The sequence below is a fragment of the Oncorhynchus nerka genome, linkage group LG18, assembly GCF_034236695.1.
Source record: "Oncorhynchus nerka isolate Pitt River linkage group LG18, Oner_Uvic_2.0, whole genome shotgun sequence".
NCBI classification, from domain to species: Eukaryota; Metazoa; Chordata; class Actinopteri; order Salmoniformes; family Salmonidae; genus Oncorhynchus; species Oncorhynchus nerka.
Genome location: NC_088413.1, coordinates 44,384,247 through 44,410,941, shown reverse-complemented (window position 1 = coordinate 44,410,941; position 26,695 = coordinate 44,384,247). Strand labels below are relative to the sequence as shown.

The 26,695-nt window shown below is 42.6% G+C and overlaps 1 protein-coding gene and 1 pseudogene across 5 annotated transcripts in view; one reads left to right on the top strand and one right to left on the bottom strand.

Moving 5' to 3' along the window:
- LOC115145873 (G protein-coupled receptor 137Ba-like) overlaps positions 1-879 on the bottom strand; it is a 38,460-nt pseudogene extending 37,581 nt beyond the window's left edge.
- Positions 880-1,244: 365 nt separating this feature from the next.
- Positions 1,245-26,695, top strand: part of txndc16 (thioredoxin domain containing 16) — a 67,698-nt gene continuing 42,247 nt past the window's right edge. For 2 of the 5 annotated variants that reach the window (XM_029687466.2, XM_029687470.2), the window contains exons 1-15: positions 1,246-1,771; positions 2,438-2,520; positions 3,016-3,089; positions 3,264-3,338; positions 4,951-5,072; positions 5,411-5,501; positions 14,859-15,033; positions 15,362-15,528; positions 16,103-16,163; positions 18,239-18,350; positions 18,712-18,858; positions 22,889-22,948; positions 23,390-23,564; positions 24,378-24,514; positions 24,596-24,680. In XM_029687466.2, coding sequence (XP_029543326.2) covers positions 1,615-1,771; positions 2,438-2,520; positions 3,016-3,089; positions 3,264-3,338; positions 4,951-5,072; positions 5,411-5,501; positions 14,859-15,033; positions 15,362-15,528; positions 16,103-16,163; positions 18,239-18,350; positions 18,712-18,858; positions 22,889-22,948; positions 23,390-23,564; positions 24,378-24,514; positions 24,596-24,680 — 1,721 coding nt within the window. In that variant the 5' untranslated portion in view covers positions 1,246-1,614. Of the gene's footprint in view, positions 1,772-2,437; positions 2,521-3,015; positions 3,090-3,263; positions 3,339-4,950; positions 5,073-5,410; positions 5,502-14,858; positions 15,034-15,361; positions 15,529-16,102; positions 16,164-18,238; positions 18,351-18,711; positions 18,859-22,888; positions 22,949-23,389; positions 23,565-24,377; positions 24,515-24,595; positions 24,681-26,695 lie in introns of all 5 variants that reach the window. The other 3 variants (XM_029687467.2, XM_065004121.1, XM_029687468.2) reach the window with 3 other exon arrangements.

The window sequence follows — 26,695 nt, the reverse complement described above, 5'->3', positions numbered from 1 at the left end:
GAGACACACTCTTTACTCATAAATGTAGCATGATAAATTACACGTACAAAAAAATATACACGTACAAAAAAATATGACAAACATGTTTAGTTGATAGGCCTATAATAAAATGACTTATGACAGATTGTGTGTACATGAAAAACATGACTTTGCAACATCAGAAAATGTATCAACATGCACTTACCTGTGCAAAATAAAGATTGAGCAGACACAGAGTGAAAAATTGGAGGCATACTGGAAAACAGTACAACAGCCAGTAAGGCAAAGGCTGCAACTGGTTTGCTTGGACAACGTTCTTGAAGTAGAATGAAAATAATGTAGTCCTTAGCGCCGACCACAGCAAACAGAGAAAAAGAAAGACACTCTGGTAGCTGAAGCGCTTGTGTTCATAACGCAAAATGAGCCAAAGTTGCAAGTAAACAAACACAAAAAGTAACGAATATAGGATGGTATAAACAATGGTGAGTCCGAGCTCCACAGACGGAGGAACCGGAGCTCGAATCGGTTCATCACTTGAGTCCGTTACAGACGTGAAAACACTTAAACTGACCTGGTTTTCTTTCAACAACATAGCGAACGGATAAGTGTAACAACAACGACTTAAATAAGCATATCTAATGTTTTATTCTAATATAGTAGAAGATCCAGTTTTTGATGTATTTTCCACGAATTTGGTGTAATTTATTTTTTTGATGTCCACTCAAAAACAAATGCACGAGTTTGATAACACTACACTAACTAACTAACCACCTACCGACATAAATCCGAGGGTTAACGACAGAACGGATGACTTAACAGCTATAGGTATAAAACAGATAAACAAGAAAACCCTCCAGTCTCTGCAAAGCAGCTCATCTGTGCAAAAAAACAACTCAGGAAAAAAAGGGGACGTGAAGTAGGGAGAGATCAGCTGAGTGAAGCTGCAGTTTAGAGCCCGCCTACTGACCAATAAGCTGCAGCCTTGAACTAGCTCTCCTCCAACGCCATCTTGGCTCCCTTTCCATCACACATTGTGTTGAAATCACTGAAATTGCCTCGCTTTTAGAACCACAATGGTGTCCTTTTCAGTCCGTGTCGCCTTGTAGAGTTTTCTCTCCACCCACTATTTCAACATTGGTCAGTATGGTACCCAACCCTCCAGAATCCTTCTTTGTGATTGGCTTGCAATGATGTCAGCTCTGAAGGCGCAGGCCCCTTAATTTTCGATTGGCTGTCAACTGCTTTTAAAAATCCATCACTCTGATTGGCTAGTTAGGTGGGACACAGGAAGATGAAACAGCAAAAATGTTCTAGCATCCCTCTTTCATTTGGGTAGTTTAGCTACATAATTGAAGTGAAACAAAACTGCTCGTTACCAGGTCGTGTAAGTTGTCTAAAAGCTAGTTATATAAAATGTTTCTGCAATGTATTAAGAGTGCCCATATCGTGGTCATGGAATTTAAAATGGCCTTTGTCTGGCTACTTTAGCTAGGTAACGTTAGCTGAATAACGTAGCCAACGCGTTATGCCATAACAGACCTAGCCAGCTTGCATCGTCGAATGTAACTTAGTCCATTCTTTTCTACTAGATTTTGTCGGTTCAATTGAACTGTTAGGTTCGATCCTTCATCGACCATGGCATGGTTCATATGTGTCGTCATACTTTTGCTCTGCTCAAGAAGTGAGCAATGCACCACTGGAAATGCCTCAAAACTCATTGAGCACACAGCTGCCCATTTTTTCGAGAAAATGCAATCAGGAAAGATGTATTTTATATACTTTGGGAAACAAGGTAAGTGACATTAACAGGTGAGGAAAAATATGAGCCCCCCCAAGATGCCCTGTAGACTTGCTGGTGGACATATTGCACCGAATACTTTAACAATTGCAGTTCACGACCCTTGCTCAGGTAGGGACATTAATCTCCCCAAAGTGTCTGGAAGTCCCGGGTTCAAGACTTGCAAGGGGTGTTGCACTAGCACCATTTGCAAAATTGGTGTCAGGAGTTGGATGGAACCCTTGAGGCCCTCGATAGTGCAACACACTTGCACTTGCTTGTCTCAAACCAGGGTCTCTCAGCCTGCAGGCAAACCTGCTAGCCACTGCTCTAATAGGCTTAACTCGCTCTGAGATTGTAATGAGCCTACCTAGGTATGGGTTAATAAAATACTAAATTGTATTGTAATGACCCTAGTTAATAATTGCCATATACCACCTTCCCCATGGGGATACCTGAAAAAAAAAAATCCTAATTGGGGTTGTGGCTATTGGTTAGGGCATTTGTCATTGGGTTCACTGCTCGCTAGTTACCTCGTGCTATTTCCTTGTTTCATTACAGTATGTTTTCCTTTTTGCAGTGCAGTTGAATAATGTATTTCACACAATTGTTTACTATTAATGTTGGTGCCTTCTAACCCCACAGACTATAATTCAATGTATTTTTATTTTTGATTACAAGTCAATCCAACCATAGGTCTCTTCATTGAACAGCTGGAGAAGTCTGCAGATGTTCTAGAAGATTACGGTATTTCAGTTGCTAAGGTAACCAACACATCTTTATCCCTTGATTTACTCCAAGCACCACTGGCTTTTGCCGAGTTAATGTTGCACAAGGAGAAATTAGATATTGATGGGAACCTTGGGAGGTTGTAGTGGTATTTAGATATATTTTCATATCTGTCTTATAAAGTTTTATTTTGACATCACTGGAGTACTGGATTGTTTGAGAACACAGCATGTTGTTGATTCTACTTGCAAATTGGAGCAACTTTTGTTCATTCCACAAGTAAGACAAATCTTCACTGGCTTATTGTTACTATAAGAAATAGTATGGGTTTTTGAAAGGACTATTGTTGTCGGCTGTACTATATGCATTGCTGGCTGCCAAAGGCCTCCTGTTAGAGAGACCCGGACTTCAGGTATTCTCTTTGACCACTTTTTGATCAACTTTGCACTACAAGTTCACTTATGTGAAGAGCAAAGTAAACAAACATCTGTTTAGAATGAATTGTTTTCATTGTCTATGCATGTTTGCAGGTAAATTGTACTAATGAACACATAGCAAAGTACTGCACTGGAAAGAAGCTGATGAAAAAAGTTTATTTGTTCAGGTGTGTATTGTATATCCATTGTGGATCTTAAGCAGCTTGATTAAATATTGTGCTAACAGTACATGCATATTACACCTAATACAATGTAATTTTAGAATGCATCTTATGGTTTAAGATGTACAGATGTTTCTCACAAAAATGAACACAACTATTATATTATTTGTTGTCTTGCAGGGGTGGCAATGTCCTGAAGAGTTTCGACACAGACACCGTCTTCGACGTGAACGCCATAGTGTCTCACGTTCTCTTGTGAGTAAAGAGTTTGTTAACATTTCCCCTAAACACTGATACAGGGTTAGATATTGTATAACCTCTGTAGTGGTTGAAGGGGCAATCAGCGGTTGCTTGCTACATCCATTTTTGGACATTTGTAAACATTTATGATACAGTATGTACCCATTTGATTCTTATATTCTTGAAGAATATGACTTATAAATGCCTCATGAGCTTAGTTTAACTGTCGTATCCATACGAATCAAAAATAAGCTTCTATTCCAATGTTTGTAAATCAAATTTAAAAAATGCTGTATAGCTTCAAAATATGGTTAAAACAATAATTGTCCTTTCATGACTGAATTTCAGTGACTACATTTCTCCGGACCCATCCCTCAGCTTTTTACTGAAACAGTGACGGGGATAACACTTTGTTTCAACTGCAGGTTGGCCCTTTAAGGGTAGGGTAATCTGATCCTAGATCTGTGGTTAGGGGCGACTTCTACCTTGAGCTGGGAGTACAGTAGCTCACCTAGGGGTCAATCGATGTACAACTCTCACCTTTGGAACTCTTGCAACTCAGTCAGTCGGTGCCTGCCGAGTCAGTGTCTTTGTAGATGGTGTCTCCAATTAACAAATAATGGAGACAACTGATGGGTTATTTAAGCTAATCCATACTTTGAGCTTGGCTTTAGGCAGCTTCTTGCTTCAGCAGAAGTGCTGTAGCCTCACTGTTAGGAAGAGGCTTTGACAGACCTATGACCGACCCGGGGCGGCAGGTAAACTAGTGGTTAGAGCGTTGGGCCAGTAACCAAAAGGTTGTTAGATGGAATCCCTGAGCTGACAAGGTAAAAATCTTGTAGTTCTGCCCCTGAACAAGGCAGTAAACCCGAAGTTAAATAAATAAAATTTGTGTATCAAGAAATGACCGGTCACTTTAAAGGGTGACTGCACTTCTGTATTTGGCCTTGTTTTAGATTTGGTTCATTAACCAAAGGCAACCCAAATTTACCAAACACATTATGATTGGGTCATCTGAATTGATGTTTACTTGTGTACTGACAGCTGTGGGCAGGATTGAAACAAACCCAACCTTCATTTACGTTGTGATGCAGTCACGACCACAATTCTCACAACTGTTTTGGACGAGACTGACTTTATGACCAATATTATCCTATTTACACTTTGTAGTCAATTTTGACAGTATAATAAATGCTTCTGACTCATAGGCTGTTTAAAATATATATATATATATTATAAGTTGGTTTTTAGGGCCAGTTGCTCTTTAATTGAACATGTATGATATAGAGTACACTGACAAATGACATACCATTTTTCATTTGTGTGTACATAATGAATAGATACTCCCACACACTTTGCTTGCAGAGTCTCTTATTGATTGTGCTATTTTGTGACACACAGTCAATAAATAATACCCTTTGAAAGCACTGTATGAAGGGACTTTTAAAAGTAATTTTAACTATTGTAGGGTTGAGTAAATCTTGGATACTGTTGCACAATGGAACATGAACATGTACGAATGCATTTCACTCATTAGTCTACCGTAACCTGCTAGGCGCGGGAATTTATTTATTGAATGGCCATATATGTAATGTAATGGTATGTATGTGACCTGTCCCTCCCTCAGCACTGTGCTTTTTGACGAGGTGAGGTACGTCCATACAATTGCTGAGCTACAGTCGGTGGAGAGGGCAGCTAAAGGCAAGACTGATATTGTGCTAGGCCATGTCCAGGTCTTGGGCTTACCAGGTAAGGTCCAGTCTCCCACACTACATTAAAAGGTTAATAATAAGGAAGGAAACCACAAGAGGTGCATCTCAATTAGTCTCAGGTTTCCTCATCTCAGAGGGCATATTGCTTTCACCCAGCCTGGGTTTTTAGATTTAAGAGAAATCCATTTGACTATTGACTTGTTGCCAAGGATGAAAGTAGTTTTCATATCATACATTTCTTAATATCCAAAGCTATAGAAAATGATTTCGCTATTCAATCCCTTGGTTCCATTTTAGTACAGCCTAACACTTTGTACCAACTTCTCTGAGTTTTGTCATTCGGTGTAACCTTCACGTCCCTGTCATTCTATCCAGAGCACCGAGCGTTGATGGAGACAGCATTTGTGTACGGAGTCAAGTACCAGTTTGTGCTGACCACAGGAGGCCCAGTGCTGACGAACATGGGGTCAGTGTTCTTCCATCCATAGTCTCCTCGGGAACCCCAGGGAGAGGCTACCTCTCCCCAGTCACAAGATAAAGCTGGGTTGTGTTCAGTAGGGAACAGCGTGGCAAAACAATTTTCAAAGGAAAATAGGTTTGTGCAGTAGACCGTGTATTATTTGGAAAAGTGTTTTTATGAATGGGAATATTTTTAAGTGGAACACCTGAACTCTTGCAGTTTTTTAATATATTTTTTCATTATGACCCTCACCGGTAATTCCCAGTCACGTGGTGTTTGTTTACAAGCACACAATGACAAGAGACCTGAGTCAATTACTGTCCGTTTATACTATACAAGCGTCACTCCTCCTAATGTGGGTGCTAGGTAGTTCTACTTAAACTCAGCAAAAAAAGAAACGTCCTCTCACTGCCTCTCACTGTCTGCGTTTATTTTCAGCAAACTGCACGTGTAAATATTTGTATGAACATAACAAGATTCAACAACTGAGACAAACTGAACAAGTAACATAGACATGTGACTAACAGAAATGGAATAATATGTCCTTGAACAAGGGGGGGGGGGGTCAAAATAAAAAATAAGTCCGTTTCTGGTGTGGCCACCAGCTGTATTAAGTACTGCAGTGCATCTCCTCCTCATGGACTGCACCAGATTTGCCAGTTCTTATAGTGAGATGTTACCCCACTCTTCCACCAAGGCACCTGCAAGTTCCCGGATGCTTCTGGGGGGGAATGTCCCTAGCCCTCACCCTCTGATCCAACAGGTCCCAGACGTGCTCAATAGGATTGAGATCTGGATTCTTCACTGGCCATGGCAGAACACTGACATTCCTGTCTTGCAGGAAATCACACACAGAACAAGCAGTATGCCTGGTGGCATTGTCATGCTGGAGGGTCATGTCAGGATGAGCCTGCAGGAAGGGTACCACATGAGGGAGGAGGATGTCTTCTCTGTAACGCACAGTGTTGAGATTGCCAGCAATGACAACAAGCTCAGTCCGATGATGCCATGACACACCGCCCCTGACCATGACGGACCCTCCACCTCCAAATCGATCCCGCTCCAGAGTACAGGCCTCGGTGTAACGCTCATTCCTTTGACGATAAACGCAAATCCGACCATCACCCCTGGTGAGAAAAAAACACTACTTGTCAGTGGAGAGCACTTTTTGCCAGTCCTGTCTGGTCCAGCGACGGTGGGTTTGTGCCCATAGGTGACGTTGTTGCCGGTGATGTCTGGTCTGCCACTGTGAGGACAATCGGCTGTCTCCCTGTAGCGCTGTCTTCGATGTCTCACAGTACAGACATGGCAATTTATTGCACTGGCCACATCTGCAGTCCTCATGCCTCCTTGCAGCATGCCCAAGGCACATTCACGCAGATGAGCAGGGACCCTGGGCATCTTTCTTTTGGTGTTTTTCATAGTCAGTAGAAAGGCCTCTTTAGTGTCCTAAGTTTTCATAACTGTGACCTTAATTGCCTACCTACCGTCTGTAAGCTGTTAGTGTCTTAACGACCGTTCCACAGGTGCAATTTCATTAATTGTTTATGGTTCATTGAACAAGCATGGGAAACTGTTTAAACCATTTACAATGAACATCTGTGAAGTTACTTGGATTTTTACAAATTGTCTTTGAATGACAGGGTCCTGAAAAAGGTACATTTATTTTTTTTGCTGAGTTTATTTACTGGATTAGCTGACAATGCTGTTGAGGTTGGAAGCTATGGTGCGCTTTGATTGGTCACTCGCGTCACATCAGAGGATTTGAATAAACTTTAATCCTGCCCTGTTCAGCTCCCTCGCCTATGCTCTAATTGCTCATCGGTCCCCCAGCTCAGTCTGCTTCTCTCGCTTTCCTTCCATTGAAAATGAATGGATCCAATGTTTCACCATGCTATGCTGCTTCCTAGTGTAAACGCAGAGTCACGGTTGTGCGCCAGGTGATCTACAGTGGTTCATCCTTTAAAAGTTGCAGTGTACTGTGGCGCAGCATGCAGGGTGCCGCAGAATTCTATGGCACGTTATTTAAGTACCACTGGTACCATTAATGCGAGTTAGTGCTAGTTTGACAACCAGAGGGCATCTTTGAGAAGTATTTGATAGCCTTCAATAGTGGCTGTACTAGAGAATTTAAAACTTTTTTAAGCACATAGTATTTGGGACTGATTTTAAGAAATTGTAATATTATGGTGTTTCTAAGAAAAAAAACTCTTTCTTTCCGTATCTGAAAATATGGCGCTGTACAGTGTGACGGTCAGTACTGGGCTATTTAGCTAAAGAATCCCCATACTGGGCACGTGGGAGACCGGGGTTCAATTCCCCGACGGGGAGGAAGGAGTAGGCTGTCCTTGTAAGTAAGAATTTGTTCTTACTAGACTTCTTACTAGAGCTGACAAGGTACAAATCTGTCGTTCTGCCCCTGAACAGGCAGTTAACCCACTATTCCTAGGCTGTTATTGAACATAAGAATTTGTTCCTAACTGACTTGCCTAGTTAAATAAAGGTTAAAAAAATAAAGGTTACACTAAGAGCACAACCATTTTTATTGTATAATTGTAGTCTAATCAATACCCAAACAGAGATCCAGTGAAAAATTGAATTGATCTACGTTGTATTAGTTTGAACGTGCAGACTGGCACTAAGAACAGAACAGGGGGAATGTTTAGTCAGCACCATTATTAGTGCAATGCCCCTCAAAGTGTTGCACGGAACTCAAACCAACTGTGCCCATGCGCCATTGTGCATAACTGTATTTTGTCCCCCCACAACCAACATGTTAAAATATCAAAACAAACTCTGAACCAATTATATTAATTTGGGGACAGGTCAAAAAGCATTAAACATTTATGGCAAGCTAGCTAGCTTGCACTTGCTAGCTAAATTGTCCTATTTAGCTAGCTTCTGTTGCTAGCTAATTTGTCCTGGGATATAAACATTGAGTTGTTATTTTACCTGAAATGCACAAGGTCCTCTACTCCACCAATTAATCCACACATAAAACGGTCAACCGAACCGTTTCTAGTCATCTCTCCTCCTTCCAGGCCTTTTCTTCTCTTGACTTTATATTGCGATTGACAACTTTCATAAATTAGGTAACCGCCACTGACCTATTTTTGTCTTTCAGTCACCCATGTGGGTATAACCAATGAGGAGGCACGTGGGTACCTGCTTCTATAACCCTATGAGGAAATGGGAGAGGCAGGAATTGCAGTGCGATCTGCGTCAGAAATAGAACTAACTTCTATTTTAGCTCTTCAATGCAGATGCTTGTTGGCGCGCGCAAGCATTGTGGGTGCAATAATTGAATAATATAGATTTCAAAATGTATTTTGCGACGCGAGCGGTGTAGTCAACCTGTTACTCTGTGCTACCCGGGGTGGGGGTCCACCCCTCCCTCCTCCCTTCCCTGTGGGCTAGGTCGGTCGTCTGTGCGCAGCTCTGCTGCTCGTCCCATGTCCCCTGTCCCCTCGAACCTTGCGCGCGTTCAGTGGATACAGCTGGAGAACTGCAAGGCAATCCCATTGTGCCCCACTCGGGATCCATGACCAATATATATTGTCCTGCTAATAACAGGGTTATTAAGATATCTGTGAGAATATCCAATGGGCTTTTATAATAATCGCTTTGTTTAAAAAAATTACAATATTTTGGAGTGTTCATTTTCAAATAACCTAAATTGAGCGAGGATAAAGTTAAGGCCGGCACGGTATGCAGTGTCTTAGACAGTTGCGCCACTCAGACACTGTACAATATGACTGGTCGGGAGTGGGTTTAAGAGTAAAATAACCTTAGTAACAACCGTTTTAGTACCGGTAAGTAATTCTGAAATCGTGCACAATTATCAGTTTTTCTATTTAGGTTTGTCGCCCATTCATTGTCAGACACAGTAAGAGCACTGATGATACTTTTCGGTCCAACTCCCCCTTGCGCTGGTCTGGAGCAATGAAGTGGTGACGCAGGGTAAAGTACTAAACCACAAATTACCTCTATAAATCCCGCAGCATAATTGCAAAACTTTTAGTGGAGCAACCATTGTGTATAGTTGCAGTCTGTTTGCCAACTAGATATCTTGTAACTACAAGGGTTAACTGTCTGAAATCTGCTAAATGCTCTGCTGTTGTGCATTTGGTTTGCTGACTTAGTAGTTACATTATTTAGCTGGTTAGCTTCTTTCAAAATCAAGCTTTCCTTAGTAACGGCAGAGAACCCCCTCATGGGTCAAGAGCCTTGCTGTCTATTTATTTTTATGAGTAGCGTTTTTTTAGTTACTTGTATGACTTGATGAGCTGGGATGTCTAACCTGCAAATACACTGCTCAAAAAAATAAAGGGAACACTAAAATAACATATCCTAGATCTGAATCTACGTTGCGTTCTTTTAACGCAACGTAACGTAAATCAACACTGCTAGCTAGCCAGCTAGCCCCGAATAGCAGCACAGTAGAAACCATTACACTCAACGGAACGACTTGATTAGTGTAGTGTCAACAACGCAGACACTGCCAGCTAGCCTACATAGTCAACAACGCAGCCTCTGCCAGCTAGCCTACTTCAGCAGTACTGTATCATTTTAATCATTTTAGTCAATAAGATTCTTGCTACGTAAGCTTAACTTTCTGAACACTCGAGACGTGTAGTCCACTTGTCATTCCAATCTCCTTTGCATTAGCGTAGCCTCTTGTGTAGCCTGTCAACTATGTGTCTGTCTATCCCTGTTCTCTCCTCTCTGCACAGACCATACAAACGCTCCACACCCCGTGGCTGCGGCCACCCTAATCTGGTGGTCCCAGCGCGCACGACCCACGTGGAGTTCCAGGTCTCCGGTAGCCTCTGGAACTGCCGATCTGCGGCCAACAAGGCAGAGTTCATCTCAGCCTATGCCTCCCTCCAGTCCCTCGACTTCTTGGCACTGACGGAAACATGGATCACCACAGACAACACTGCTACTCCTACTGCTCTCTCTTCGTCCGCCCACGTGTTCTCGCACACCCCGAGAGCTTCTGGTCAGCGGGGTGGTGGCACCGGGATCCTCATCTCTCCCAAGTGGTCATTCTCTCTTTCTCCCCTTACCCATCTGTCTATCGCCTCCTTTGAATTCCATGCTGTCACAGTTACCAGCCCTTTCAAGCTTAACATCCTTATCATTTATCGCCCTCCAGGTTCCCTCGGAGAGTTCATCAATGAGCTTGATGCCTTGATAAGCTCCTTTCCTGAGGACGGCTCACCTCTCACAGTTCTGGGCGACTTTAACCTCCCCACGTCTACCTTTGACTCATTCCTCTCTGCCTCCTTCTTTCCACTCCTCTCCTCTTTTGACCTCACCCTCTCACCTTCCCCCCTACTCACAAGGCAGGAAATACGCTCGACCTCATCTTTACTAGATGCTGTTCTTCCACTAACCTCATTGCAACTCCCCTCCAAGTCTCCGACCACTACCTTGTATCCTTCTCCCTCTCGCTCTCATCCAACACTTCCCACACTGCCCCTACAGAACAGGGCTCACAGAACAGGGGTTAGAGGGGGCAGGGAGCCTAGTGGTTAGAGGGGGGGGGCGAGGGAGCCTAGTGGTTAGAGGGGGGCAGGGAGCCTAGTGGTTAGAGGGGGGGCAGGGAGCCTAGTGGTTAGAGGGGGGGGCAGGGAGCCTAGTGGTTAGAGGGGGGGGCAGGGAGCCTAGTGGTTAGAGGGGGGGGGCAACGGTCCCAGAGCAGTCTGACTGGGGGGGGGGGGGAGCAGTCTGACTGTGGTTAGAGGGGGCAGGGGGGGTTAGACCGGTCCCAGAGCAGTCTGACTGGGGGGCAGGGAGCCTAGTGGTTAGAGGGGGGGCAGGGAGCCTAGTGATTAGAGGGGGGGCCTAGTGGTTAGAGGGGGGCCTAGTGGTTAGAGGGGGAGGGCCTAGTGGTTAGAGGGGGAGGGGGAGCCTAGTGGTTAGAGGGGGGCAGAACAGGGCTCCGGGCAGCCGAGCGGAAATGGAGGAAAACTCGCCTCCTGCGGACCTGACATCCTTTCACTCCCTCCTCTCTACATTTTCCTCTTCTCTCTCTGCTGCTAAAGCCACTTTCTACCACTCTAAATTCCAAGCATCTGCCTCTAACCCTAGGAAGCTCTTTGCAACCTTCTCCTCCCTCCTGAATCCCCCCTCCTCCCTCTCTGCAGATGACTTCGTCAACCATTTTGAAAAGAAGGTCGACGACATCCGATCCTCGTTTGTTAAGTCAAACGACACCGCTGGTTCTGCTCACACTGCCCTACCCTGCGCTCTGACTTCTTTCTCCCCCCTCTCTCCAGATGAAATCTTGCGTCTTGTGACGGCCGGCCGCCCAACAACCTGCCCGCTTGACCCTATCCCCTCCTCTCTTCTCCAGACCATTTCCGGAGACCTTCTCCCCTACCTCACCTCGCTCATCAACTCATCCCTGACAGCTGGCTACTACGTCCCTTCCGTCTTCAAGAGAGCGAGAGTTGCACCCCTTCTGAAAAAACCTACACTCGATCCCTCCGATGTCAACAACTACAGACCAGTATCCCTTCTTTCTTTTCTCTCCAAAACTCTTGAACGTGCCGTCCTTGGCCAGCTCTCCCGCTATCTCTCTCAGAATGACCTTCTTGATCCAAATCAGTCAGGTTTCAAGACTAGTCATTCAACTGAGACTGCTCTTCTCTGTATCACGGAGGTGCTCCGCACTGCTAAAGCTAACTCTCTCTCCTCTGCTCTCATCCTTCTAGACCTATCGGCTGCCTTCGATACTGTGAACCATCAGATCCTCCTCTCCACCCTCTCCGAGTTGGGCATCTCCGGCGCGGCCCACGCTTTGATTGCGTCCTACCTGACAGGTCGCTCCTACCAGGGGGCGTGGCGAGAATCCGTCTCCACACCACGTGCTCTCACCACTGGTGTCCCCCAGGGCTCTGTTCTAGGCCCTCTCCTATTCTCGCTATACACCAAGTCACTTGGCTCTGTCATAACCTCACATGGTCTCTCCTATCATTGCTATGCAGACGACACACAATTAATCTTCTCCTTTCCCCCTTCTGATGATCAGGTGGCGAATCGCATCTCTGCATGTCTGGCAGACATATCAGTGTGGATGACGGATCACCACCTCAAGCTGAACCTTGGCAAGACGGAGCTGCTCTTCCTCCCGGGGAAGGACTGCCCGTTCCATGATCTCGCCATCACGGTTGACAACTCCATTGTGTCCTCCTCCCAGAGCGCTAAGAACCTTGGCGTGATCCTGGACAACACCCTGTCGTTCTCAACTAACATCAAGGCGGTGGCCCGTTCCTGTAGGTTCATGCTCTACAACATCCGCAGAGTACGACCCTGCCTCACACAGGAAGCGGCGCAGGTCCTAATCCAGGCACTCGTCATCTCCCGTCTGGATTACTGCAACTCGCTGTTGGCTGGGCTCCCTGCCTGTGCCATTAAACCCCTACAACTCATCCAGAACGCCGCAGCCCGTCTGGTGTTCAACCTTCCCAAGTTCTCTCACGTCACCCCGCTCCTCCGCTCTCTCCACTGGCTTCCAGTTGAAGCTCGCATCCGCTACAGGACCATGGTGCTTGCCTACGGAGCTGTGAGGAGAACGGCACCTCAGTACCTCCAGGCTCTGATCAGGCCCTACACCCAAACAAGGGCACTGCGTTCATCCACCTCTGGCCTGCTCGCCTCCCTACCACTGAGGAAGTACAGTTCCCGCCCAGCCCAGTCAAAACTGTTCAACTCTGGCCCCCAATGGTGGAACAAACTCCCTCACGACGCCAGGACAGCGGAGTCAATCACCACCTTCCGGAGACACCTGAAACCCCACCTCTTTAAGGAATACCTAGGATAGGATAAAGTAATCCCTCTCACCCCCCCTCCCTCCCCTCTTAAAAAAGATTTAGATGCGCTACTGTTCCACTGGATGTCATAAGGTGAATGCACCAATTTGTAAGTCGCTCTGGATAAGAGCGTCTGCTAAATGACTTAAATGTAAATGTAATGAATGAATGAAATATTCTTATGAAATACTTTTTTCTTTACATAGTTGAATGTGCTGACAACAATCACACTACAGGCTGATCCAACTTTGATGTAATGTCCTTAAAACAAATCAAAATAAGTCTCAGTAGTGTGTGTAATGCCACCCCACACCATGACTGACCCACCGCCAAACCGGTCATGCTGGAGGATGTTGCAGGCAGCAGAACGTTCTCCACGGCGTCTCCAGACTGTCACGTCTGTCACATGTGCTCAGTGTGAACCTGCTTTCATCTGTGAAGAGCACAGGGCGCCAGTGGCGAATTTGCCAATCTTGGTGTTCTCTGACAAATGAAAAACGTCCTGCACGGTGTTTGGCTGTAAGCACAAAGCCACTTGTGAGGGTTGTAGACTCCGTCTCATGCTACCACTAGAGTGAAAGCACCGCCAGCATTCAAAAGTGACCAAAACATCAGCCAGGAAGCATAGGAACTGAGAAGTGGTCTGTGGTCCCCACCTGCAGAACCACTCCTTTATTGGTGGTGTCTTGCTAATTGCCTATAATTTCCACCTGTTGTCTATTCCATTTGCACAACGGCATGTGAAATGTATTGTCAATCAGTGTTGCTTCCTAAGTGGACAGTTTGATTTCACAGAAGTGTGATTGACTTAAGAGTTATATTGTTGTTTTAGTGTTCCCTTTTATTTTTTTGAGCAGTGTAGTTTCAGACGGAATAAGATGCTCGCAATGCGCTCAATAGCATTTAGCTATGGAAATTTACGTATACTTGTTAGCATTGCTAACCTTTCAGATTACAGAGCCTCAGTGGAGTTTGAAAATAGTGCCCCTTGTGTTCAGTGTCTGTATTACCAAATATCCTGGGATGGAACAAGGTCGGTATGAAAATCTAGATACCACCCAAGTCTAACGAAAAAGAGAAATATTGGCCAAATACAGGATGTACATCCCCTTTCACTCTAATTTCAAACAGTTTTCTCTCTACTGAACATGACCGTGATGATACGGTGTATAAAAGAATATGCTATTGAAATATCATTCCCTCTTCTGTATGAAATGTGAAAGTCAGATGTCTAGTCCTGGATGATATACGTAGATGCCTGTTTGGTATGCATGGAATGTATGACCAAATGGGTCTACACCATGACCAGGTAACTAGAGTCCTCTTTCTATATATCTATTGCTTAGACTTTTGCTCAACTCCCAAATGACCCCTAGACATTTTGTGTATATCTGAAAGTTTGGATACCTGAGACTTTGATAGCCTTAATATAATTCCAATATTGCTTACACTTACCTTTCTTTCAGATCACACAAAAGGGCACAATTTACAATTCGCCATATTACGACTATTGGTGTCATCTTCCTCTTGTGCTACATTGCAGGGTGGAGGATATTTCATCTCTGACAGCAGGTCTGTGGTTCCTGCACTGTAAGGGTGCATCCCAATCCCAGCACTCAGACCCCTGTCCACACACGGCCCTAAGGAGAGCCCTCACCACCCTCCACATCTACACCTTCCTCCAGCTGATGGAAGCCCCACTGGTGGTGAGAAGCCAGGTTGTCCAGTCTCAAATCAGTCTCTACTCCCTTGCTGGTGGTTGATTTCAGACAGAGTGAATACTGGAGCCACCCTCCTTCTGGCAGTCCCTGCCACAGTGTCTGCGTCCATTGTCAACAATATATTCACTTCAAAGACGACTTCAAAATTCAAAACAAGCAAATAAAACAGCCTTCTTGCTAAGACAACAGTTTGATTAGCGATTCTTAGGCTATAGGCAGAATACATATATCCCTTGTTGGTGGAACTCTTGTGATTTTGCTCCATCTTTTTGTTATTGTTCATGTCTGGGATTAAAAAAGTTTATACAATTTCTCTCCCTATCAGAGTGAGGCCTCAGTGGAGCCCTCAGAGGTGAACATGGTCCACAGCCACCTCCAGGTGCCCCTGCTCTTCCTCTTCTCTCAGCCCCACACGGTGGCCCTTGACCGGGTCACTGCCCAAACTCTAGCCTGGAGGCTGAGAGGCCAGGTGGGCCTGGTGCTCATCCACAGGTCAGTACCAGCGGAGGGCCATGACAACACTGGCTCATCCTACCTTTTGTTGGGATGTGTTAATTTGTTATGAAATGGAAGAAAACAGTCTGAAATTGAGTTAAACAGGTTGGTAGTAGGGGTACTATCTGTGTGTCTTATAAGAAATGCCTGTTTTTGTTTTCTTTTGTATGTTTTACATTTTAGTAATTTAGCAGACTCTCTTATCCAGTGCGACGTTATTCCCTTTTTAAACGGGGGATTTTGAAACGTTTTGCTTCAGTGTTACCTAATTTAACATTACCCTGGTTATAGTCATCATGGGTTGGTAGTTCCTACCTATTGCAATATGGCTTGGTCCATGATCTTTAGCCCCTACCCTCTATGCACTCATAAAGATCTGAAAGGATTTGTAGAGTGAGCAATATGGTAGTAGTTCTGATGAGCTTGGCACTGGACCCCCACCCCCACCCTGTATTGTGTGTACCTATTCAATCCTTTCAGATGTACTTTACATGACCATTGAATTAACATGTAATCTATTCCAACAACACAAGCAAAGAGTAAACTGACTATTCTTTCCGATCTGTGGCAGAGAGAGTCCTGATGTAAAAATCCCACTGGAATACAATGCTGCTTACAGACTACCAGGAGAGGTGAGTCCCTTTTTATTATTTAGCAAGTTACATAAATTGCTTTATAGAAAGCAATCCATTTCTCCCAACAAAATATTATTTGTGATGGCTATACCACCATGCTTAGTTACAGTGAGCGCCAAAAGGATTGGGACAGTGACACTTTTTGTTGTTTTGGCTCTGTACTCCATCCAGCATTTTGGAATTAAATGATACAATGACAATGAGGTAGAAGTGCAGACTGTCCGCTTTAATTTGAGGGGATTTTCATCATATCGGGTGAACCGTTTTAGAAATTACAGCACTTTTTATACATAGTCTACCCCATTTCATGGGACCAAATTCACTTATGTGTATTAAAATAATAAAAAGTGTTGTATATGGTCCCATATTCCTAGCATGCAATGACTACATCAAGGTTGTGACTCTACAAACTTGTTGGATGCACTTACTGTTTGTTTTGGTTGTGTTTCAGATTGTTTTGTGCCCAGTAGAAATTAATGGTAAATTGTGTTGTCATTGGATTCACTTTTGTAAATAATAATAGAATATGTTTCTAAACACTGCTACATTAATGTGGATGCTACCATTACGGATAATCCTGAATGAATTGTGAATAATGATGAGTGCGAAAGCTATGGAAGCACAAATATCATACCCCCCAAAATGCTAATCTCTCCCTGTTATTGTAATGGTGAGATGTCTTGGGGGTATGATAATTGTGCGTCTAATTTTCTTACCCATCGTTATTCACTATTCATTCAGGGTTCTGTAATCAAGGTAGCATCCACATTCATGTAGAAGTGTTTAGAAATTTATTCTATCCTTATTTAAAATAAGTGACTCAAATTGCACAATACATTATTTACAGGGCCCTCCACTAATTGGCACCCGGTGATAAATATCAGCAAAACGGGCTGTGAAAAAGTCTATTTATCCTCTTGGTCTTTTATTCAAAATGTTCACACATCTAACTTTTTTTTAAAGTAAAATAATTTAAAGAAAATTCTTATCATAAACAAATGTGTGCCCCAATTATTGGCACCCCTTCATTTAATACTTTGTGCTACTTCCTTTTTGCCAAGAACAGCTATGAGTCTTCTCTTAAATGCGTTGAGGTTGGAGAACACATGGCAAGGGATCTGAGACCATTCCTCCATACAGAATCTCTTCAGATCTGAGGTCTATGCTTGTGGAGTCTCTTCAGCTCATCCCACAGGTTTACTATGGAGTTTAGGTCAGGGGACTCAGATGGCCATGGCAAAACCTTGATTCTATCGTCGGTGAACTGTTTTCGAGGTGTGCTTTGGATCATTGTCCTGCTGGAAGATCCAACCACGGCCCAGTTTAAGCTTCCTAGCAGAGGCTGTCAGGTTTTGATTTAATATCTGCTGGTACTTGGAGTCCATGATACCATGTGTCCTAACAAGTTCAGTTTGTTTGATGACCGCAAAGGCTTTTTTATGGCAACCCTCCCAAGCAACATGTGGTTATGTAGGTGGCATCTGATTGTAGTTTTGGAGATATTCTGACCACAAGACCCAACTAAGGTCTGCAATTCTCCAGCTGTGATACTTTGTAGATTTTTGGGCCACTGTCCTTGTCCTGCAAATATATATATATATATGTGTATGTATTTTTCTAGAAGTACACTCGGCATTTAGAATTAAATGTGCAGTGCTCTGCGTACCTTCAAAAGCATTCAGCAACCATAATTTATTTGAGAAACACTTTCTATCATTTGTTGCAAAGAAAGTTTGACAAAAGAAAAATCCACCCGTCGAATGGATAAAAATGTTGTCGAGCTTTAGAAAATGTCTGCTATCTGCCGTTTCCATTCCACATGTCGAAATGTTTATGACAAATGCTTTCGACAAATTAATCTCCCATGAAAACCTGCCTACTCTCCCAATACTTTTGGCGCTCACTGTATGTGGTATAAAGAAGTCCTGTTTATTACCACTGTAGTGTACAATCAAAATGGCCTCATTTTCAACAGAAGTATATTGATTGTTGTCCTTCAAGGAGAAATTCTTTCCACAGCTCAAAAGTTACATACACACACTTAGACACTAACAAAATGCTGTGTTTGTCAGGGTTCAGAGGTCAAGTACCTGATTCTAAACAATCTAGAGGAGGTTATCGACCTGTTCAGAGATGAGAGCACTCCGGAGGAGGAAGAGGACGATGATAATTGGGCCACTCTTGGTAAGCAGGGGTCTTGTTGTAGATATATTTTTATCATTTCCTTTTCCTTGTTTCAGGTCAACATCATAAACAAATTGTACATGTATTGTAATGCCAACAAGAAACCAGATCACAGAATTTAAATGGTGACACTAAACATTTTAAAATTTCACTTTCAGATTTCTCTGCGCTCTACAATTTTTCATTAACCCTAAACACTTTTCATTATATTAAATTAGAAGGGGCATTGTAGAAAAGTGTCTAGCCCCTCCCTAGGCAGGTGTGTAGATAGAAGTGGGTTGTTTATGAGTGTGCATTAAATTAAATGTTTATAGCACTCTGCTCCCACTGTACAATTGGTTGACTGCTTCTTTGTCACTAGATGTGCTTGATGATGAGGTGGCGGAGTCTGTGTACAGAGACAGGGGCCAGAGTCTGGACATGGATGCTGTCACAGAACTCACTGCTGACACGTTCCACAGCGCAGTGGCAGAGAGTGACTACACGGTGGTGCTGTTTTACGTGAAATGTGAGCATGTTGCTTTTATATCGTTCTGTATGAGGTTTTAATGTGTAATCTGTTATTTTATTTATCACCTGTGGCCACAGGATGAAATGAGGCTAGAATTAAAGTGTGTGTGTGTGCGTGCGCGTGCACGCACATTCAACGACACTTAAAATATGATTTATTTGTATTATAAAATGGACAACTTAAACTATGGAATCTGACGTGTAAATGTGGCCAGGATATTTGTCGATGTTTAAAAATATCTATCTTGGTGGCCAACTTGATTCTTACACGTACTACTAAAGTTAAAGCATTGGATTGGTTTAAACCAGAGGTGTAAAAATCATTTAAAGTATTACTTAAGTTGTTTTTTGGGGTTCTGTAACTTATTTTACTATTTCATATTTTTGACAACTTTTATTTCATTACATTCCTAAAGAAAATATTGTACTTTTTACTCCATACAATTCCCCTGAGAACCAAAAGTACACTTCGAATGATTAGCAGGACAGTAAAAATGGTCAAATTCACACACTTACCTAGAGAACATTCCTGGTCAATCCTACTGCCTCCGATCTGGCAGACTCACTAATCACAAAGGCTTTGTTTTGTAAATGATGTCTGAGTGTTGGCGTGTGCTCCTGGCTATCCGTACATAAAAAAAAAACTTTAAAAACTGTGCAGTCTGGTTTGCTTAATTATAAGGAATGTGAAAGGATTTTCTCAAGTACATTTTAAAACCAAGTGCTTTTAGACTTTTACTCAAGTCACTGGGTGACTTTAACTTAATAGAGAATGACAGAAGTAATCTTTACTTTTACTATAGAATGATAATTGGGTACTTTTTCCACAACTGGTTTAAACATGGGTGTGAGCGTTTCCTTCCATATATTTTGCACCAGTCTTTTATCTTATTCCCTTTTTTAATTCCAAGTCACATTGAGATTGACTTTTATAATTTCAACTTTAGCTCTCGAACCGAAGGCCATACAGCCATAATGCTCTCATTTGAACAATTGACCACGGCGGGGGCAATGTCCGCAACTGTACCGACACTCTGTCTACGCGTTAATAACCACCGCATGCAATAAGGTTTTGGAACGTCAGAAATTCTACATTCCTAGCACCCCAAAAATGATTTTACAAATACAAAATATACACTTACTGTGCATCGTTATAACACAAATTCCCACGAAGGTGTTGGAGAAACGAATAACTTTCTTCTGAAACTCGTCAGTCTATTCTTGTTTTGAGAAATTAAGGCTATTCCATGCGAGTAATTGCCAAGAAACTGAAGATCTGGTACAACGCTGTGTACTACTCCCTTCACAGAACAGCGCAAACTAGCTCTAACCAGAATAGAAAGAGGAATGGGAGGCCCCGGTGCACAACTGAGCAAGGGGACAAGTACGTTAGTGTCTAGTTTGAGAAACTGACGCCTCACAAGTCCTCAACTGACAACTTCTTTAAATGGTACCTGCAAAACACCAGTCTCAACGTCAACAGTGAAGAGGCAACTCTGGGATGCTGGCCTTCTAGGCAGAGTTGCAAAGAAAAAGCCATATCTCCGACTGGCCGATTTTAAAATAATAATTTTAAAAAATTATAAATACAAAAATAAAGATTAAGATGGGCAAAAGGAACAGACACTGGACGGAGGAACTCTGCCTAGATCTCTTCATTCAAAGACTCAATCATGGACACTCATACTGACAGTGGCTGCATTGTGTGATGTATTGTTGTCTCTACCTTGCCCATTGTGCTGTTATCTGTGTCCAATAATGTTTACCATGTTTTGTGTTGCTACCATGCTATGTTGTCTTAGGTCTCTTTATGTAGTGTTGTCGCTCTCTTGTCATGATGTGTGTTTTTGTCCTATTTTTATTTTTCATCCCAGCCCCTGTCCCAGCAGAAGGCCTTTTGGTAGGAAGTCATCATAAATAAGAATTTGTTCTTAACTGACTTGCCTAGTTAAATAAATAATACAACCCAAATAGCTCCTTTAACGTTACAGCCTTATTCTGAAATTGATTAATTTTTTTTTTTCTTACCTCATCCACACACTACCCCATAATAACAAAGCGAAATGTTAGCAAATGTATAATTTTAACATACCTTTATTTACATAAGTATTCAGACCCTTTGCTATGAGACTTGAAATTGAGCTCCGGTGCATCCTTTATGCATTGATCATCCTTGAGATGTTTTGATAACTTGATTGGAGTCTACCTGTGGTAATGATTTGGAAAGGCACACAGCTGTTTATCTAAGGTCCCACAGTTGACCCTGCACGTCAGAGCTAAAACCAAGCCATGAGGTCGAAGGAGTTGTGCACAGATCTGGGGAAAGTTTCAAAAACATTCCTGTAGCTTTAAAGGTCCCCAAGAACAGTGGCCTCCATTGTTAAATGGATGAAGTTTGGAACCACCAAGAAACTTCCTAGAACTGGCTGCCTGGACAAACCGAGCAATGACCCAATGGTCACTCTGACAGAGCTCCAGAGTTCCTCTGTGGAGATGGGAGAACCTTCCAGAAGGATGACCGTCTCTGCAGCACTTCACCAATCAGGCCTTTATGGTAGAGTGGCCAGACGGAAGCCACTCCTCAGTAAAAGGCACCTAAGGACTCTCAGACCATGAGAAACAATTCTTTGGTCTGATGAAACCAAGATTGAACTCTTTGGTTTGAATACCAAGCTTCACGTCTGGAGGAAACCTGGCACCATCCAGGCTGTAATCTGTGCTAAAGGGTCTGAATACTTATGTAAATGTAATTTTTCTTTTTTTAAATTTGTAATAAATTTGCCCAAAAAAATCAGTTTGTCATTATGGGGTTTTGTGTGTAGATTGAGGAAACATTCATTTAATCAATTTTAGAATAAGGCTGTTGCGTAACAGTGGAAAAAGTCTAAGGGTTTGAATATTTCCCGAATGCACTGTATGTGTAGAAATAGTTTTATGTAACTAAATAAAAAATGAGCACAACCTGTCTGAAAAGTAACACTGAATTTACATTTTTTTGTAGAAATTAAAACTAATATAAAATCCCAAAACTATAATAACCTTGCTCAGACAGGTGTTGGCTATGCCAGCGGACCATGGCTATGTTTCTGAGCTTGTACCTCCCAGTATTGCTCTCATTCTCAAACTCGAGCTGGCCGCCAGCATAGGCTGAGGGGTAGAATGTAAATCGTGATAATTACATTTGAAATAAAGTACAGGCTATAACAGGGCTACACTGAACTCGCTAAACCATCTGGAATTATTACTCCTGCCATGTACAAATGACACATGGCATATGCGAATAGGACTAAAATGACCTATGTGGTGGTTTGTGCTTGTGCACATTTTTGCATAACCCGACCACCCCCAGTAAAACTAATCCCGACCGACTAGGGCTGTTTCCTCGTCTGTTGTTGCCTCTGCTGCATTGTTCTCAATCTCAATATGCCGGTAAATTTTGCTATTATGCACATGGCAACGTAGGGAAAGGCGGCAATTCTTCTGAAGATTGTTTCAGAACCGCAGACAGCGACTATATCCAACGTGGTAGAAAGCACATTTTGTTATAGAATAACATTAGGTTTATTAATGTTGCACCATTTTATTTGTTACTTAATATAACCATATACCTCTTCAGTATCACGTCTTAAAATGGACTGTGCTATCCCCGTGGCCTCCTCAATGGATTAGTCCACCGAGACGGGTGCAAATCATTCGACTAGTTTTCCTTTGATTATAATTTTCAAATGTATTTTATGATTCAGAATTGCCATGGCAAAGAAAGTCTCACACAGTTCTGTATAAGCCAATCAGTGTACAAGTAGCATGGTCTCAGATTTGTTTGTGCTATCATGTCAACTCCTTGCCATACCAAACATTTGTTTGGCATGATGACAGGTGCCCAGGCTAGTGTAAAAGACACCCCTCGGTCCTGTTATTTAAGATAATGTGGAATCCATAACATGTTTATTTTACTACTTTTACAATTCTGTTACGATTACACTACATTTCTGTATTGAAAAGTAAGTCGTTCTATTTTTCTCCACCAGGGGATGCTGTCTCCATGGCTTTCATGCAGTCCTACATAGAGGTGTCAGAATCCCTAGAAGGTAATGCATTAAGACATGCATTTGAATGGTTGATTCAGCAGTTCTCCTTTTCAATGTTATTGTAAATCACTGTACTTGAAGCAAAAGGGGTTAGGTAAGTTCCCTGATAATCTTGACAGTTAATCAATATGACCTTTTTTTTGGCTCTGTCAATAAGACTAGTCCTACAAAGACCTTGTGGTCGATAAGACAATTTAGGCTCGGTCAATAGAACTATTTTCATCTGGTCCGTCAGATCAATATGCCTGACTGTCGGATACTTATGCCATTTGTCTGTGTATCTTTATGTATTTGATATCCAGATCTGTTGATTGTATCTATTTGGCATCTTAAGGAATGTGACAGTGAACTGTATATGTAGCCTATCCATTTGACATCAATGTGTCAGTTGACTTTATGCATGTATCTAACGTGTCCTGTCTATCCGGATGTATCTATAAGACGCTGACATCAGCGACGTGGAGCTGGCTGTGCTGGATTGTGGGGAGTGGACTGACGTGTGCAGCGCTCAGAAAATCCGCTCCTTTCCCACCGTCCGTCTGTACCGCCCACAGGAGCCTAACCAGCCCTACCAAGGCATGCTGGGTACTGAGAGCCTGAACAGGTTCATCATGCTGTGAGTGACACCTCCACTAAAGTAAAATAGAACATATAGAATATTCTATTGCATTTATGGACATCTCCTTCAAACTAGGTATTTGGAGCGAGTTCAGGTGGGTTCAAAGTTGTAGAATGTTCAGCTATAAATGTGTTGTGTACAGTAGATATATTGTTTACCCTCGAAGGAAGGCTCAAACAACTAAAGCTAGAACTTCCTTCATTTACATGTATGTTACTGTAATGCCTTCATTTACATGTTCTATTAAAAGGCCATTATGTAGAGAGAAAAAAGGATGTGAATCGCTGCTGTGAGGTTACAATGGCAGTCGAACTTTGAAGGTGCTCAGAATAAATAAATAAAATTCTAGCTTAATTTACTTGTTACCGTAATGCCTTCATTTACATATTATAATAACAAAGTGACATGGTTGTGTGTTATTACATGTTACCTTAATGCTTTGTTTACATGTTTACTTACCTTTCTCAAATTTCACCCTTTTCTGTACATTTATCCATTTGTTCTTAAAACGGGTGCATTCTTTCCTCATTTGGAAGATGAGTGCTTTGTTGAGTGTGTGTGACATTTTTTTGGGGGGAAACACTGTTCTAAAGGGTGCCCAGCCATGTCTTCTTTCATAAAGATTTTAAAGCATTTTTGTGTGTTAGTCAGACAGCTTAGAAAGAGCGGGGGAGAAAGTTTGGTGGGAAGGGGTGGAGAAAGGGATCAAACCCCTGTCTGAGCGGTTGCGTACATGTGATAAGACCGTCAAACCATGGGGCCTTCACATCACCATGTCTGTGTTTTTCTTTTGGTGTGTGTGTGACCCAGGAGTCGTCTGGTGTCCCCTGTCCTCCTGTCCTCTCCTGATGAGGTGACATCATTCCTGGAGGGGGACCTGTACCAGCGACATGCAGCTATCGCCCCTGTCACAGTACTAGGCCTGTTCAGCTCCACAGCAGACGCAGGTAGCGTATGTGTGGCATTAACAAATAAAACAATCATGAATTAAAATGGAATTCTCTCGTCTCATAGTGTGTGTCTCTCAGGTGTGCCAGTGTTCAAGGAAGCAGCAAAAGCACTCAGAGGAGAGACTATGGTCGGGTTGTTTGCTGACAGACAAGCAGAAATATGGTACAGTGCCAATTTAAAAATCATGTGTGTGCATCATACTGGAGGAATCGATCACACCCAACAAGCTAGTTTGGGTGCAGGAACATAAGGACTAAAAGTAGTATTTATTTATCCAAGTGTGGACTTTTTTTCAGTCTTCTCAAGGTGTATCATACTCCTAGGATTTTTTTTTTCTCCATTGATTTTGCTTAAGTATGTATTGGAGTTTAATACGTGTGCCTTTTGGAATATCCTGTAATTCTACAATAACAGTAACACCACATATTCAACTAATCTGTACACCTAATGTTTGTCCTCTTTAGTAGAGAATGTTTATTAGAAGAGTTTTGAAATGATACAAATAAGGAAGATGTGGGGGTGAAGGAGATGGAAACTGGTTTGGTCAGCAGCGGTCATCTTGGGCAATGTAGATACGTGACTTATTTCTTCACTCTCCACACTCTGGTAAAGACTCCTCAAAGCCCTACCCTTTTCTTCAGCTTTTTCTTCGCTGGGACATTAAACATCCATTTAAACATTTGCCGTATTTAATTTGAGTTGTGACCTAAAGAGTTATCTTGTCAGGTTGACACATTAATGAATGTCACTCACCACAATAGTTTACTTTTACAACCAGCCAAAATATTGAAGATATTGATATTACACTTGGCACTAACAATAAAGTTTGTTATTAGCAGTACATTGAAAGTAATTAATATGGTCATTAAATAGTAATAGTCCTTGGTTGGGGTCTGAGCAGATTATTTGTTGCGATTGCAAGCAATAGATAGTCCAGGGTTGTGGAAACCTTTTAGATCCACTATTTATTCCATGGGACAAAACTAGATCTAGGGTATGACTGTGGCAATGCGTAGGTTCGGAGACATGTTGGACAAAACCCATTGAGTCGATGATTGCTTTGAAAGCCTTTTTGGAGTGGGTCTGTGGACTTTTCCATGTGAATATTGAAGTCACCTAAAATGTGGATATCTGCCATGACTGAGCGGTCCAATCGGAATTCAGACAACTAAATCAGATAAGCTGTATACGGCCCAGGAGGCCTGTCGACGGTAGCTATAAAAATGATTGAGTAAGCTGCATAGATTTCATTACTAAAGACAAATGTAGTCCTTTTTTCGTATTGAAATTTGCTGTCGTTAATTTTAGCAACACTTCTGTCTTTCGAGGGATGCGAGGGGGGGAGATATGGTCACTATTGTAACCAAGAGGAGAGGCCTCATGTAACACAGTAAATATCATCAGGATTGAGCCATGTTTCAGTCATGAGGTTATGATCAGTGATTTTGTTAATTGACTGACTGACTGACTGCCTTGGAAGTGAGGGAACTAACATTAAGTCATACATTAAGGGAACATTTTGACATTCGCCGTATGGTTAGTGAGAAAGTTCATATTGCAAATGTACGGTCCCTTACCAGTCCGAAAACATTTGTAAAATTCGCGGACGGCGTCGGGCCGTGCGGCAGGGCCGGATCTACCGGGAAGTCATCAAACAAACTCTCTCGGACATTCGGTTTCCGTTTTATAAAATAATCCAATTTTGGTCATTTTTCTGCTGTCCGGATAAATCCCACAAGAGGGCGAATGGAATCATATTGCAAATGTACAAAACATCATAAATCACGACGTGGCCTTATCTCCAAAATGGAAAAGACTTTGAAGACAAACTTGGTGAGCATAGGTTTGGCATAATGGGCAGTTGGCCCTGAACAAGATGGCGTCTAGGCCTCAACGGTTTTTGAGTTATGGCCATTTTTTCTGGGATTAAAAGTCCAAAATGAAAATAGAGCAATTTTTCCGCTTCACGTCAAAGTCAAGGAGCCTCCGGTATCAATAAAAAAAGAACCAGCCATTCATCTATCGTCATTTAACCTCTTACCTCTACCTGGGACGCTTGCGTCCCAACTAGAGCTCTGGAAATGCAAATGCGCTACGCTAAATGCTAATAGTATTAGTTAAAACTCAAAAGTTCATTAAAATACACATGCAGGGTATCAAATTAAAGCTACACTCGT